Source organism: Cariama cristata, unplaced genomic scaffold (assembly GCF_000690535.1).
Source record: "Cariama cristata isolate BGI_N322 unplaced genomic scaffold, ASM69053v1 scaffold13400, whole genome shotgun sequence".
Lineage (NCBI taxonomy): Eukaryota > Metazoa > Chordata > Aves > Cariamiformes > Cariamidae > Cariama > Cariama cristata.
The window spans coordinates 66,434-81,808 of record NW_009595387.1 but is presented as its reverse complement, the minus strand read 5'-3'; the positions used below and the strand labels follow the sequence as shown (position 1 = coordinate 81,808).

Here is a 15,375-nt window from a genome sequence, read left to right as displayed (position 1 = left end):
AAAAGCACTGCTTAAATCTGGTTTGTTTTACATTCAGAAGTATACTGCAGCGTACTTAGTAAGATGTATTTGACAGTGCCATAGATGAAAAATACACTTTTAGAAGGACGAGAACATGAATTTTTTAATCAAACTTACTTGTTAAACATTTTTCAACCTGTGTGGAATCTTCACATCACTGGCAAGGCTGAGTTTTATTTTGGCATCATCACAACTCTCTGGGCTGCATTGTAATTTACAATTAATTTTATGATCTAGGAACAGCCAGGGGAGCTTGATTGTTCATAGCACAACTACTGATAAAACACGTACAACTTCTACTCTTAATTCTGTTGTTTTCATGTTTAAAGATTTGGATATGGACTTTCACTTTTGGTGATTTAGTTATTTGCAGCTCTTTTCCATATTCAAGTGTAACTTGGGTACACTCAGGTATCCAAACAAGTGATTTACAACTTCAAGTCTGGTTGTTTACCTTTTGGGAAGCAAAGTTGGAAAGTGGTGCTGAAAACTTTGATCAAAACAGCAAACAAAAGGTTAAATTCATAGTCAAATAGTGTAGGGTTTGGTTTTTGTGGATTTTTTTTTTGTTTTGGTTTTTTTTTGTTGTGGGTTTGTTTTTTTTTTCCTAAAAGCCAGATGAAGTCACCAGTACACAGAATGTAGTAAGTGTATTTTACACTGTGTTCTATATGCTGAGGTTTTATTTGCATATTAATATTTTGGGTTCCTTTAATAGTACTTTTGATTTCTTTTCTTGTGCTCTAAACTCTTACTCTTTATGGAGCCTACTTGGTTTAATATTAAAACGTTGTGCTTGGGCGGTGGAGCAAGACATCCATTAACTGCAAGAGGAAAAACAATCTCAAATGCCACAGGTGGCAACGCTGTGTACTAAGCCTTTGCAGGTTGCCTGTGGGACTGACCTATTGTTCATGTCTTCCTTCTAACAGCTTGTTGTCGCTTTTCTAAACAATAAGGATTGTTTCATTCAGTAGCCCTATAGTACTGATGTCTTTATATTCTATGCAGTTTCTAAAATTGAAAGAGTTTAATGCACTTCATCCTTATAAATTGAATAAGTGGTGTCTGGCTACAGTTTCACCCTTTCCTGTCTTTTCTTTTCCTGCCCTCTTCGCATGTTCTGCATGGTATCTGTCCTGCTGGTGCTGCCTTCACCTGGGTCCTCTGCATGTGTTTCTAACCCCAGGGAGAAGGAATCACTTTGCCTACTACAACTATCACACTTACGAAGGTAACGCTATATTTAATGCTATTCTCTCATTAGTCACTAAAAACATCGCTGGCTGTAAGTCTTTTGTTTCTTTTTGACAAATGAAGGGCTATCTTGCTTATCTTAGTTTTTTTCAAGGGACAGCTTCTGTGAAGTAGTTATCTGTCTTGTCAGCAGCCATTTAATTACTCGATCTGTGAAGAAACATCAAAGCAGATCACAAATGTGCTACCATCCAAAGAGTTCAACCTTCCAGCTAAGGTTAACAACTTAATTTCATAGGGTGGTTTACAAGTAGTGTTGTGCTAGAAAGAAAAACATTCTTTGATCCATCTGCTTGCAGAACTCATAGTTAAAAAGTGAATTGGGTAAGTGCCGTGGAACTTAACTGTGCTTTTCAGTGTTTGACCGCATTGATGCAATGGATGAAATCCGTGATGATTTTTATGTGAAATAATGTTTGGATCACTGGTGAAGTGACCTCACTTTTTCTGCTGTGTGATGTTCCATAGCATCCTTTGGTATTTCTACTGCCTGGTTTGTGGTGTTGTCTAACATTAACAGTGTACGTCAAAGGGATTTAGCCACTTTAGACAGTAGAGTCTTGTTCTGTAGCATTTGGAATTGATAACATAACCTACAAATCATTATGGATCTTTGATTCTCCTTAGAGTTTAGAGTAATGTGCAAGTATGTCCTGGTTTGACCAAATAGACAAGAATACAAAGCTGCTTTCTTCTGCATTGTGAAATGTCTGCCAAAATACCTTTTCCTTCTGTTATTTTTTTAGCATCTGTTTCCTCATTTTATTTTCTAGACTGCTATAAAAGTACTGTATGTCTGTTGGTGTTACTCACCCTTTCATGGCTGTGGAGTATGATACTGGGACTTAAAGAACTCTATTCAAACTTAAGCCTCCAGTGCTCAACTCTGATGAATTCAGGCTTCCATTTCGTTAACATCATTATTCCAGAGAGCAGAAAAGTTCTGTAGAGTGTGCTGAACTAATAAGCAAAGACGAGGTCTGCAGGAACACCTGGCCATTGAACCAAAAGCTTGAAATTTGTTTACATCTCACTGGGACAAAAAAACCAAATTACCGTTTCTTAAATCTTTATCTCAGAGTGTGAAAAAGAGGTCTTAGTACTCTAGAGTCCAGTCTGTCTCTTTGGAACAATGCATTTCAGGATACTTCTATTTATTATAGAAGTAACTCCTGTAGAAGTGTCCTTCTGTCAAAACATTGACTGTTTATATTCTTGCAGAAGAACCTGGGAGATTTCAGTTTCATGCCCTCTGCAATTGCACAAATTCAGTGATTTTACTACTGGAAGTATGTCTCCTTTTTCCACTTCTCCACAGCTGCTGATGTTGCTGGTTATATGACTGGTTTATAGACTGAAGATCAGATTCTGCACAGTACGGTAGAGGATGCACTTCAGTAGCTTGTGGCTGTAAATGTGGCAGTCGGCAATTGTCTCTGCCTTCCAAGTCACGTAAAGGAACCAATGAACGGAGATGAATCTGATAGTAATAGAAACAGACTGAAGTGAGATATGGCAGCACTTGGAATAGCTGATGCTGTCTGTGTTATCTGTGAATATGGCTGCTGATTAGTTCAGGGATGTTACTAACTTCAGTTGTTCAGTCGTAATATTTAGAGTCTGAGAAAAATGATAAAAAGCCATTTTTGCTAGGATGTGAGCCTCTGGTTTATCCTACAAGCCTGGGAAAAAACTTCTAAAGCATAAAAAACCCCAAAACAAACCACAAACTGAAAAAACCAAAACCTTAAGGCTTTTCTCCCTGCTTCATCACAAAAAAGCAACGCTAAGCTGTAGAATTGACAGCGTTGGGAGATGCTAAGAACATGCAGGTATAACACCTCAGACAGAAGAATTACAGGACATTGGACAAGCTTGAAAGCCTTGGCCAGGGTGGTTTCCCCAGCCAACCTTCTTTCTGCGAACAGAACTGCAGTATGGTATGTAGTAACACTTTTACACGTTAGTTTGAAGGAACTTTGTTGTCTCTGACATTCCTTGCTGAGTCTTCCTTTACCAAAAAAGTTTGCTATTGTCTCTTTCTGCTGGAAGTGCACATCTTCTCTGAAATTTAATAGCAGAATTATCTCGTAAATTTGACATGATATTTCAAATCTACCCAAGCAATCTCTTAAACTTCTTACTGTCTAAACTCTCAGCACTCAGGAACTTCTGCAGGAAATCTGCTGCTTTTCAAATGTGAATGTAACTAATTTTCAAGTCAATAGGTGCAATCCCTTTTGTGGACGTTTTTGTTCAACTTTGGGCTTACTTGTTTTCTATGATCTGACCTTCATGATTTGGTTTAGTCTGGTTTTAAGTCATACTATTTCCCAGCACTGTTTCAAGCACTGGATTAGTGAAATCAATTGGAATTACCATCTTCAAAGTGATGTAGGGTTCACCTTTTAGTGATGAAGTAATGCATTTAAAATACATATCCATGAAGGGAGGCCTGTCTTGTCTTTGTCTGTTGATCAAAGATGTACATTTGTATTATGAATCACTGAGTTGATGTGCTTATAGTGACTGTTCACTTCTGTTCACTACACAGCTCTTGTTATAACACTGCTGTTTGAAGTGTGAATGTTGACTTGTAACTGCATAAACCCAGTCATGAAATCTATTTATATTGCATCCTTTAGCATGGATAGTGATAGAAAGCCACGGTTTTCACAGGTTTTACATGAACAATTTCACTAGTGACTATAGGTGAATAGTAATATACTGTGCATCTTTTTACTCTACACCAGAAGTTTTATAGTGGTTTTTACTGTACATTTACGTGCTTTAGTGTTTTTGAAAAGCCCTTTTTTTCTGAATCACTGTTTCCTGCCTGGTCCTGATAAGATCTGCTTTCTGATTGAGGGTTACCTCTTGAAATACAAGGTTTCAGTCTGCAATAAGCAGTGTACAGACATGTAGATGTATCCTTGTATGGGTGCTTCTGTCATGGGGAAAAATAACTTGTGAAACTTATTTCTGATGCAAACCATACAAAGTTTATTTGAACCTTCATATGCTGTCGCTGGGAAAAGCTTTTTCAGGTAGATCATTAAGTTTAATGTATGCAGTAGTGGCTAACTTGGTCTCTTGAATCATAGTTCTTGCTTCTTCAGCTTGTGTCTTGGAGGCACGTCTAGGAGGCATATTCCAATTCCATTTTCTAAGCTTAAAAAAACCCCCAAAACCTAAATGTTTTCTGCACCTGTTGAGCTCTACTAATGTTATGCAGACATGGGTGCCATAAATAGAATACAGGCCATCTTTCTTCCATGCCACGTGTTTGTTTATGCATGCATGTAAAATGAACAAGTATGCATAGAATTCATGCATTTTCCTTATGCCTCTTGCTGCTTCTTCTGTATTGTTTATTAATGCCCACCTTTCTGAGAACTTTGACATTTCAAATTTCTGAATTAAAAGAAAATTACTGTTGTGTCAGATAAAAACCCCAGATGTGTTTATTCCATTTTTTCCCTCCACAAATTCTGGACCTTAAGACATATGACTTAGATCGTATGTACCGCCTTTCGGAACCAGCAGAAGTCTTTAAAGTTTGGTCCTTAGAGGCTAAGAACAGCCTTCGTGGACTGTCACAGTTTGGGGAGCGGGGACTTTGCCGTAGGTATAGCAGAATCTGTATCCCGCTGCAGCAAGTTATGAGGAATGCATTCCAAACAACATTTAGGTGAGCTTCCAGCTGTTGTAAAACAGGAAATTCAAGACTACACTATAGTGTATAATGCAACCTTCCTTCCCTCCTGCATCCCTCCCCTAGAACAAAAAGGCCTTTCAACCTTTTTAGAATTTGCAGTAATTCTCTTCAAGATTAAGATACCTTTTACTGTAGGAATTGGCTTTTACTGATGAATGATCACATGTGTGCTCCAAATAACTTTCAGTAACTCCTTGGATTTTTCTTGTTTTCCTGGGAAGAAAAAAAAGTGTTTGTATCTAGTGCTGTGGTTTTAAAGTTTTTTCTTTTTACATTGGACACTCCAGAGAAACACAATAGTCTTAATTTGCCTCAGCAGAAACATTGTGATACTAAAATATATTTCTTATGTGAAAGCACATTTTACGTGCCATCCGTCTATGTTGAGGGTATATGGTGGAAGGTAAACATTTATTAGCACGAACTTGGTATTGATTCGTTATTTGCAAGTGCTGAACTCAGGAGTGAGATCCAGAAGTTATCTTAAATAAACACTTGAAAAATATAGTATTTTATCATGTGCTTTACAGAATATTTCAGAAATATGTAGGAATATTTTAAAATTTGTTTGTTTGTTCTAAGATGTCACCAAAGAAAAAGTACTGGGCAGGGGGAAGTATATTTAGTATAGGGGTGAAACCACTAGACTGTAAAGCCTATTCTATAATCTGTATATAAAGGGCTTAGGAGAAAGTGCCATAAGAAATTAAGAACAAAAGCCCTAGATAACTAGCTCTGACTTCTATGCCACAGACATCTGAAATGCGAGTATTTTTGCATGTTGAATAAGAGTCCCTGCATCCAAACCGGATCTTATCTCTTTTGGGTGCCAGTTTTACCAAACTGGGATGTGGGTAGGAAGAAGAAATGTTTGACTTTTGGATTCATAAATAAATAAATGAACGAGCTACTCAGGGTTTTGATATGTAAGTTGTGGGGAGACATAACAATTCAGAGAATTGGGGGTAAGCAGACAAATGTATTCAGTAGCGTATTACATATCTACATTTGGTGGCACTGAAGATGGAGCCATATAATTTCTGATTAGCGTTGTTAAGTATTAAAAACTGCTCACAATTTAAATTGCTGAAGATACTGTATTAACATTACCTTTTTTAGTGTACAGTGATATTAAATGTATGTCTCTGTAGACTCAAATATTAGGATTTAATAAAAGGCTTACCCCTGTACCTGAAAAAGATTTAGAGGACCAAGTGCTCTTATGTTTAATACTTCTTTTGTGATGGATGACTTATTACTATTACGATAGTGATTCTAAATATGGTCAATAACTGGATATTACTATAATATCAGCACTTAATTTTGGTATTTATAGTACCAGTCTATGGACTGTCTCTGCCTGATGTCTTTATGTCCCAGTAACATTACAACACCCCCAGGAGAAGCTTACTACTAGGACCACCCATTATACTTTTCCCCATGTCAAAATCTTGTAAAACTCTGTTGGTATCATTCTTCATTGACACCCAGCTTCTTCTGCCTTCCATTCACTGTGTGTTTTCTGTTCTTTTGTACTGGTGCCTGCCTTTCTTTGTATCTTCTGCTTTTAGTCAGTTCTTAACTGTTAAGATTTCTCTGTGCTGTTGACTTTTAATGTCTTTAAATACTATTCATTGAAGGACTGATAGAGGACTTCATGGGCTAAGTGAAATTTTATGGTTAAATGGCTTACATTCTGATTTTAATAAACAGATCCTGGTATTAATGTGAGGAGTTTACAATTTGATTTATGGAGGTTCTGTTTATATTGACTTTCACTTAAAATTTGAAGATGACTAGTATCCTAATGAAGACAGTAGCACTGTATGTGCCATGGCTTTAATAGTATTCTCTAATGCTTTTGGGGAGGATTTGAAATCATTGTTCATGTCCACAGGTATGACATTCTTTGTCTTGCAGCCTCCCTTTTTTGCATCCTCCATTTGGAGGAGAAGTTGGAGAGAAGTCAGAAGTGACAGTATTAGTTTAGTATCTGATAGTATTTAAAATTGTAGTATTTTCTGGGAAGCAGGAGAAATTTATATGTATGCTAAAACCCACCTGTGTTAGCCTGTGAAGGCAGCCACCAAATACTATGCGCCATCCAGTGTATCTTGTGAAATTTTATTCTATTTGGACAATATGTTCTTCTGGGGAGAGGAGGAAGACGAACTTTATCTTTGACCTCATTTTCTGTGAGATGAAAATACAGGTCAATGGGAGTGTAAAGATAAGGCCAGAAGTGTGGGCTGGTTGAGTGGGCTCTGTCTACTTTCAATGGTTCTACACTACAATGAATGACTAAGTTCCCAACAAATCTTGAAAGAATGTCACTGAGTTGTTTTTGGTTTTTTTTGGTGAACATTGCTACTCTGAACTAAATTGCAATAATGTAGGAATAGTGTGTGAGTATTTGAAGTTTAATAACTTGCAAATTAATATTTGTCACTTGCTGTACAGATGGGTCTGACTCCAGAGATAAGCCAAAGCTCTATCGTCTACAATTAAGTGTCACTGAAGTTGGAACCGAAAAATTTGATGATAATTCCATTCAGGTATGGTAAAAAAGCAGACACAGGTGACAGAACTGATCTGATCTCTGTTCAGTTATGTATGATTGTGGAAACTAGTAAACTATTCTGTGCATACCCTTGAAAGCTGGAAGGGTAAAATATTGCTTGAATTTCATGTTAATGGTCATAACTCTCTGATTTCTTTTATTTCCTTTCTCTTGCTTTAAGAGGAAAGTAAGAGTTTCGTTATTTAAAATGGGATATTCTTTTTCGTCACTGGTTCAAATGGTGCATATCAGTGTTATCATAACTGCCTAATGGCTTTCGAGTCCTGATCTCAATCCCTTTGAGTGAGGTAGGATTTCTTAAACGTTTAAAACAAGCATAGCTGTATGAAGTTCATGCCAGGGAGTCTCTTACGTCACCCTGGGTCCACATCAGTGCCGTTATTTGGCTTGTAAATACTTGCATTGTGAGATTTCACATCAAAATATCAAGTGGAAGAAAACAGTTTTGAACAGCGTATGGCCAAAAAAGAGGAAAAACTTTTCCTTGAGGGATTTCTGCTGCACATTTCAGTTAAACTGAAACTCAATTGATTTTAGTACCACTCATCTGTGTTAAAGTCATAAACAAGCAAAATTAAGTTACTTGTCTGTAAACAGAGTGAGCTGCAGCTCAATCTTTTTGTTTTAATTTCTGCTGCTGTATCATTTAGTTAATTCTATGTTAATTAATTCTATTTCCAGTTATTTGGTCCAGGAATTCAGCCTCATCATTGTGACCTCACTAATATGGATGGAGTTGTTACTGTAACCCCGAGAAGCATTGATGCTGAAACCTATGTGGAAGGTCAGCGTATTTCAGAAACCACTATGCTGCAAAGTGGAATGAAGGTTCAGTTTGGGTCATCTCATGTATTTAAGTTTGTGGATCCCACTCAGGACCATATTATTCCTAAAAGACCTATTGATGCAAGTCTTATGGTCAAAGGTCCAAGACACAAAACTGGGTGAGTGAAATTTATTTTCTTTCCACTGAGGTGAAGGGGAGAGCCTTGGAAAAAATAGAGAATGAGAGCATTATAAATACTCTGTGACTAGAGTATGACCTTAAATGAGTTCTGCATAGCTGCCTTTAAGTGTTGAATATATAATAACTATTTTAATACTTGAGCTCCACCTTGTGATTTTTTTTAGGATTAGCAAGGGTCTTTTTCTTTATGAAGTATTCAAACAAGTTTTTCTGATGCTTATTTCTGTGTTAAAAAAGGTGGAACAGTTTAGTTTAATGTATTTCAAAGTTCATCCAACCTCCAGGTAAAGTAAAGAATTTGCTGGATGTTTTCAAAGAGCATGGTTTTTGGTTTTTTCTCAGATAGCAACTTTTAAAATTCCACTAGAAGGATTTGGAAATTAAGCAGAGTAGTCACAAAATGAGACTGTCAACATAGGGAACTAAATGTCTCAATATAGCAACCACTTTTTACAGTGTGATTACTTACCTTCTAGTTTCTGTTTTCCAAAGACTAACAGTCCAGAAGTCCATCCTGTATATTCATATTTCCGATAGGTGCATAATAAAAATACAGATTATAGATTTAGTGACTTATAGGGGCTCAGGTATTCTGTTTGGTGGCTATAGAAATATTCAGGAGAAACAATATTAAAATCAGACTGTACAGCATGGAAAAAAATAACATCATATCTCCCGTGCTCTCTGTGTCCAAATGAGGCTACTGTTGCAGTATACTGTGGTTTAGAAAAGAAACAAATTGGCTTGGAGGCGAATGAGAGAAAGATACCTAGGAAAAGAGACTCTTCTGGCTAATCTGCTGAGTTAATATAGATGTATACTTTAACCGTTGTTATTTTTTTTTCTCCACTTTATTTTAACGTGGAAGTACACTGTGTGCTGCTTGTAGGATGTGTCTGCAGGAAGACCTCCAGTCGTTTAGCTGTCGTAATATTTCTGCTTAAATCTGGAGCTCACGCTACATCTAGCCTGCAGATCAATGGACAAATGCTCTTGCAGGTTTGCATAGTCAACTGCAGAGTGCTGTACTACTGCAGAGCTTTACCTGGACAGCAAAATCTCTGGCAAAGGCCTATTGCAGCTTGAACAATCAAATATTTTTTAAATCTTTAGGATAAGCAGATAATAAAATACGTTACTATGATTTATGATGATCTACATTATCAAGATTGTTGTACATTTAGTACTGAAGAGCAGAGCAAAAAATTGTAGCAAGTCTGCTACAGTGAATACAATACCTTGAACATATTTTTACATGTGTTTATATTATTTATGTTGATGTGTATATTTTCTCACTTGACTGGGGAAAAAATGTAACTAGGAATCTGTTTTTTCTAAAGGAAATTATATGTATAAATATTTAAAGTGTTTTTATATGAAGAATTGCTACAGTGTTTTAAAAAGTGAATATTAACTGGACTCATTTACTAATTTACTAATTTTAGCTGCTCTGTTCCTTGCTTTTTAAATGTTTATCAATGTAACTTCTAAAAAGTACTTGAAATATTGTCTTGCTTTTAGAGCTGTTCAGGAAACCACATTTGATCTGGAGGGAGATGTTCACAGTGGAACTGCATTGCCAGCAAGCAAGGTATTATATTATGACTAAATTGGCAATAAACAAAAAAAGATAATGCATAAGTTAGGTCAAAAATCATAACATCAGTAGTATTTGGTAACGTGTGGCCAGTTCATCATTCTGCACAGCCGTTTCCCGTTGTGGGTGGGCTTGGGTATCACGTGCATTTCTCACTCCCGCAAAGCTGTTCTGTTTTAAGTCTGTATTAGTGTTTGGCATGAATTCCATGCCAAGAATAGCAACTCTTTTTAGAAAAGGAAGTTCCTCAAACCTGGAAGAGTTTCTTCCCAAACTGACCTATTGAAGGCAGATTACATGCAGGGAGAGATTCATATTAGAAATGATACATCATTATCTCATGTATGTAGTATATAACTATTGTCATCTGCGATAGGGTAAATAAATGTTTTATATAAAATGTGAAAGGGTATTCAATTTTAATTTAACTAGGCTTTTAAAAGTTAATGGATGTGACTTTTGACTTCAATAGAGCTCCTGTACACACGTTGACTAAACAAACAGTCTCTGCAGTCATTACTATAAACATTTTATGAGGTGATAATCTTTTCTTTCTGCATTATCTTTCTGTTAATAAATTCTGTGCCAGGGTTGCATTTTCCAAGATTGAACAAATAGAGTAAAATGACACAATCATTAATGCCTTTCTTGGTGCCATGATCACATGCCACAGATGAAATGAGAGAATGAATTGTTTCAGCAGTATGAAATGCAGAGTTCTCCCAGGAATGCATTTCCTTTTATGTTTTATTATACTACTATTATCAAATTGAAATACATGTAAAGAAATCTAGGGACATTGGTGTGACAGTGTAGGTATTAATAATACTGTGATAGCTTTTGAATATATTTGTTAGTCTTAATTTTTTTTTTCTTGCCACAGACTTCTGATTCAGTTTTCCTCCTTTCTTTGTAGCTTTGTGACAATGCTTTCTTTTATCTTGGATGCATTCTTCACCTCTGATAGAAATTTAATTAGTGACATTTGGAAGGAAAAAAAAAAAGAAGAAACTGTGTAAACTATTAAAATGCCTCAAAATTGCTCAGAATTGGAGTTTCTGACATTATTATATAGCATACCTCATTCTTATCAGACTCATTGGAAAGATTCTTTTAGTGGACCTAGGGAACCTTGAGAAAATTTACAGGTTTTTTTGAGTTGTACTGTTTGAGAATATGCATGATGCCTTGTTAAACCACTAGTGAAACACTTGTTTTGTAACAGTTGCTCTTACGGGTTTGCTGTAATAAAAGTTCTCTGAGACCTGGTGATGAAAAGTGGTGTATGGATTGGCATGTCAGTACTGAAAAAAATATTTTTTTTCAAACTCTTGTTTTGAGATATACTTTTTGGTAGGTCTTCTTGTGTCAAAGCAAATTATTTGGTCCTAGAACTTTCTTGGGAAATGTGGAAACACTTCATATTTTACTGATGTTTTGTTTTCAACTGTTTATACTGAAAAATAATTTCTACATATTTTGCTGCTTAAAGCAGCATGTTTTTCCCCTTTCTGATAGGGTTTGATGTAATTGGGAATCACAAATTAAAAGCTTCCTATTAAGGAGCTTGTGACACTGAAAGAAAACGAACAAAATTATACATAAAAAATTGCATAGTTTGATTACTACTTCTTGTCTTGGCAAATTATGTACTGTCTAGCAGATCAGACTTTCCCTAAGAACAGGATAAATTATGGCATGGATCAATAACGTTAGCACTTGGAGCTATGGCAGCAGCAGGGTAGGGGAGCATAGCCAGTTTTAATTCTTTTAATATGTTTGACTTTGTCTCTTAGCTGAAGTTTTCATTAACAATTCATTCTTACTTTTGATAATTGATAACTATGCAACTTTTAAAAAAAAAAAAAAGTGTTTGAAATTTTCATTGTATGTCCTTGCAACGTATTAGCAAATAGCTGTTCCTAGCTGGCCATTATTGTCTTTTGAATTTTAAGTGTGCTCTTCAATGCTTTGTTGTCATGAAAACAAACACCTGCTGAGCTGCTGGATTCTGTGCTGTACTCTTCTCTTCTGTTTTCCCATCTCTTTTCAAGCATCAGATTGACACTTCATTTTAATAGTGCCGAGCACAAATACTGGCTAATCCAATGTTTGCATGCTAAGCATCTGTCCTGCTGTTTTGAATTAGAGCACCAGCAGACTTGATGGTGACAGGACATCATCAGCGTCCAGCACAGCCGAACGAGGAATGGTGAAGCCGATGATCAGAATAGAACAGCAGCAAGATTACCGCAGACAGGAAAGCAGGTAGGAAATGTGTAATCCATTTCTTCTCATAACAGGGAAAAAATGGATACATTTTTCTGAGAGATCAAGCAATGTGTTTAAAATATTTTAAACTACCTGATTTTCCCTGTGGAAAATGAGATTTCCTGGGAGATCTCACTCCAACTCCAACCCAGGATTGACAACCAAAGCAAAAGGCTTCAGAATATTAACAAAAAGTTATTCCTTTACTTCAATATTCTGTCATTTGTAGTTCTCTTTTTGTAAAGCCAAGCTGATAGTCATGTCACACTGTCCTTGACTGGTGGTTACACGTGTTGTGTGAAATGCCTTTAATAACAAAAGTACAATTATTTGAAATTTTCATTTGTCGCTGGCAAGATGATGTGTTTTACTGTGGAGAGGGGAAATAACCAGGTCATTCCTATTTCTACAGTAGTGTTGTTGGCAAGTCTTGTGAGCAAGAATTTTAGCTACCTCTGAATGCTTGTCTTGTAAAGTTTTGTGATTTATAAATACATGTAACACCTCCTTCTTGATTTATTTTTTTTTTTTTGCTTTTATGATATAGTGGCTGTTATTAGGTAGATAAATGCTATCCCATTTTGCTCATAGGCCCTTTTTTGAGGTACAGAATGACGCTTTTCATGCCCTGCATATTCAGTTTGTTTCCAAATTCATAGCGGAAAACACTGACTTCAAATCGTATGCTGTTTTCTTGCTCTTCAGTCTCCACGTATTCATAATACCTTGTTCAAATTCAGTTTGTGTGCATCCAAAAGGACTCAACTCCTTGTTAGACAATGTCTTTTAATATTGTCATTGCTTCAAAAATTGTCTCTATTTTCCATCATAAACAAAGAAGACCTAATGGGATGCATCCAAAGATGCTGGGAGTTGGCTGACATCATTGCAAAGCCACTCTGTAGTCTTTGAAAGGTCGTGGAGATCAGAGGTACTGAATGACTGGAAAAGGGCAGATATGACACCCATCTACAGAAGACAAAGTGGAAGATCCAGAAAATACAGACTAGGCAGCATTAGTTCAAGCCCTGGAAAAGATTTTAGAACAAGTCCTCGTAGAAGCTGTCTCAAGGCACACAAAGGACAAGGAAGTGGTTAAGAAAAGACAGCGTGGATTTACTAAGGATAAATCATGCTTGACCAACCTGACTGGTTTCCATGATGAAACGACTTGTATAATTAATGAGGGGAGAGCTCTGGGCATCATATCATCTACCTGATTCTAGCAAGGCATTGTCACAGTCTCCCAGAACATCCTTGTTGATAAGATATGGTCTGGATCGGTAGACCACAAGATGGGTGGAAAACCGGCTAAACTGCCAGGCTGACAGGGTGATGGTTAATGGCTCAAAGTTGAACTCAGCAGCTGGTCATAAATTGAATTTCTCAAGGTCAGTATTGGATCTGATACTACTCAGTAACTGTATAAACAGTGTGGGTGACAGCCCTGAACGCATTGTTGCCAAATTTGTGGGTAATACCGAACTTGGAGGACAGCAAATAAGCCACAAAGAAGAGCCACTGTTCAAAGAGACGTATGCAACAAGAATTGAATGAAGTTCAACTAAAGTAAATGTGAAGCCCTGGACATGAGACAGAAAATGCAAAGAGCAATGTAGGCATGAAGTCTGACCATTTGGATTGTAGCTCTGCTGAAAAGAACCTGGGGTACTGGTGTACAGCAAGGTAAACTTGAGTCAGCAGTGTATCCTTGCAGCAGTGAAGGCAAACTATGTCCTAGGCTGCATCAGCAAGAAAACAGCCAGCAGATCAAGGAATGTGATTGTCCCACTTTACTTGGCTTTTGCTAGGCCATACCTGGAATACTGTGTCCGGTTTTGGCGCCCCCAGTTCAAGAGAGAGATTGAAAAACTGGCAACAGTCCTACCAAGGGACGACATCACCAACATGATTAGAGGATTAAAGAACTCAGTGTATGAAGAAAGGGGGGGGGGAATTTTTTAGTTTAGAGAGACGGTGGCTCAGGGTGGATCTAACCACAATCTTCCAATACCTAAAAGGGTAGTTATAGAGAAGACGGAGGTGCTGTCATCACAGGGATGCTGGTTGACAGGTGAAGAGGCAATAAGCAGAAGTTGCTTCAGGACAAAAGTGTCTGGCTGTAGGGAGCAGGGGAAAGGAATCTTCACTGTGAGACCAAGTGGACGCTGGGATATGTTGCCCAGAGAACTGATAGAATTTTTCTTGCTGGAAATTTTCAAGGTTCTGCTTGACAATGCTCTGGATAACCCTGGATAAAGCCTTCCTTCCAACAGAAGGCTGGAGAACATGATCTCCAGAACTTTCGACTCTTCCCTTTCAACTCAGGCTTCTGTGTGATTGTTTTTTCTCTGGAGTCCAATATCTTGGTCAGTTCTGGTGAAAAGAACATATTTATGAAAAGAATGACTGGGTACCTAGAGTTGGAATTAACATAGGCTTGATGAAAGAAGACTCAGGGTGGATAGGGTGGATCTTATCAATGTGCGATTTACTGATGGGAGGAACTTCTTTACTGTGAGAGTGATTGACCACTGGAACAGATTGCCCAGAGAAGTTGTGGAGTCTCAATCGTGAAGATACTCAAACCCTGACTGGACAAGGTCGTGGCCAACTTGCTCTAGTTGACTTTGTTTTGAGCAAGGAAGTTGGACCAGATAATCTTCAGAGGTCCCTTTACACCTCAGTGATAATGTGATAAGAATTTTTTTGAAATATTAAGAAAACGACAAGATTGTATTGCTGTCTACATAGATCAGCTTTTAAATTTAGATCAACTGCTATGATAAATGGATGAAGGGTAAGGTGAATGTGCTGTGCTGCAGGGTTAAAAAGTGCAGTGAATGAAGTTGTAAAGCTGCTAGTAGGAACCTTCCACGTACCTTTACATGGATTTATTATTCACAAGACAGAAAACAGAGTTTGGAGATGTGAATGGTAGAAAAAAGAAAAAAAAAAAAAGG

General features: G+C 37.1%; 1 protein-coding gene across 2 annotated transcripts in view; it reads left to right on the top strand.

Annotated features, from left to right (window-relative positions):
* MLLT4 (myeloid/lymphoid or mixed-lineage leukemia (trithorax homolog, Drosophila); translocated to, 4) overlaps nt 1-15,375 on the top strand; it is an 89,667-nt gene that overhangs the window by 13,423 nt on the left and 60,869 nt on the right. Inside the window, exons 8-12 of one of the 2 annotated variants that reach the window (XM_009701904.1) lie at nt 1,211-1,255; nt 7,457-7,551; nt 8,259-8,521; nt 10,066-10,135; nt 12,291-12,409. In XM_009701904.1, coding sequence (XP_009700206.1) covers nt 1,211-1,255; nt 7,457-7,551; nt 8,259-8,521; nt 10,066-10,135; nt 12,291-12,409 — 592 coding nt within the window. The remainder of the gene's footprint in view (nt 1-1,210; nt 1,256-7,456; nt 7,552-8,258; nt 8,522-10,065; nt 10,136-12,290; nt 12,410-15,375) is intronic. The other variant, XM_009701912.1, reaches the window with a different exon arrangement.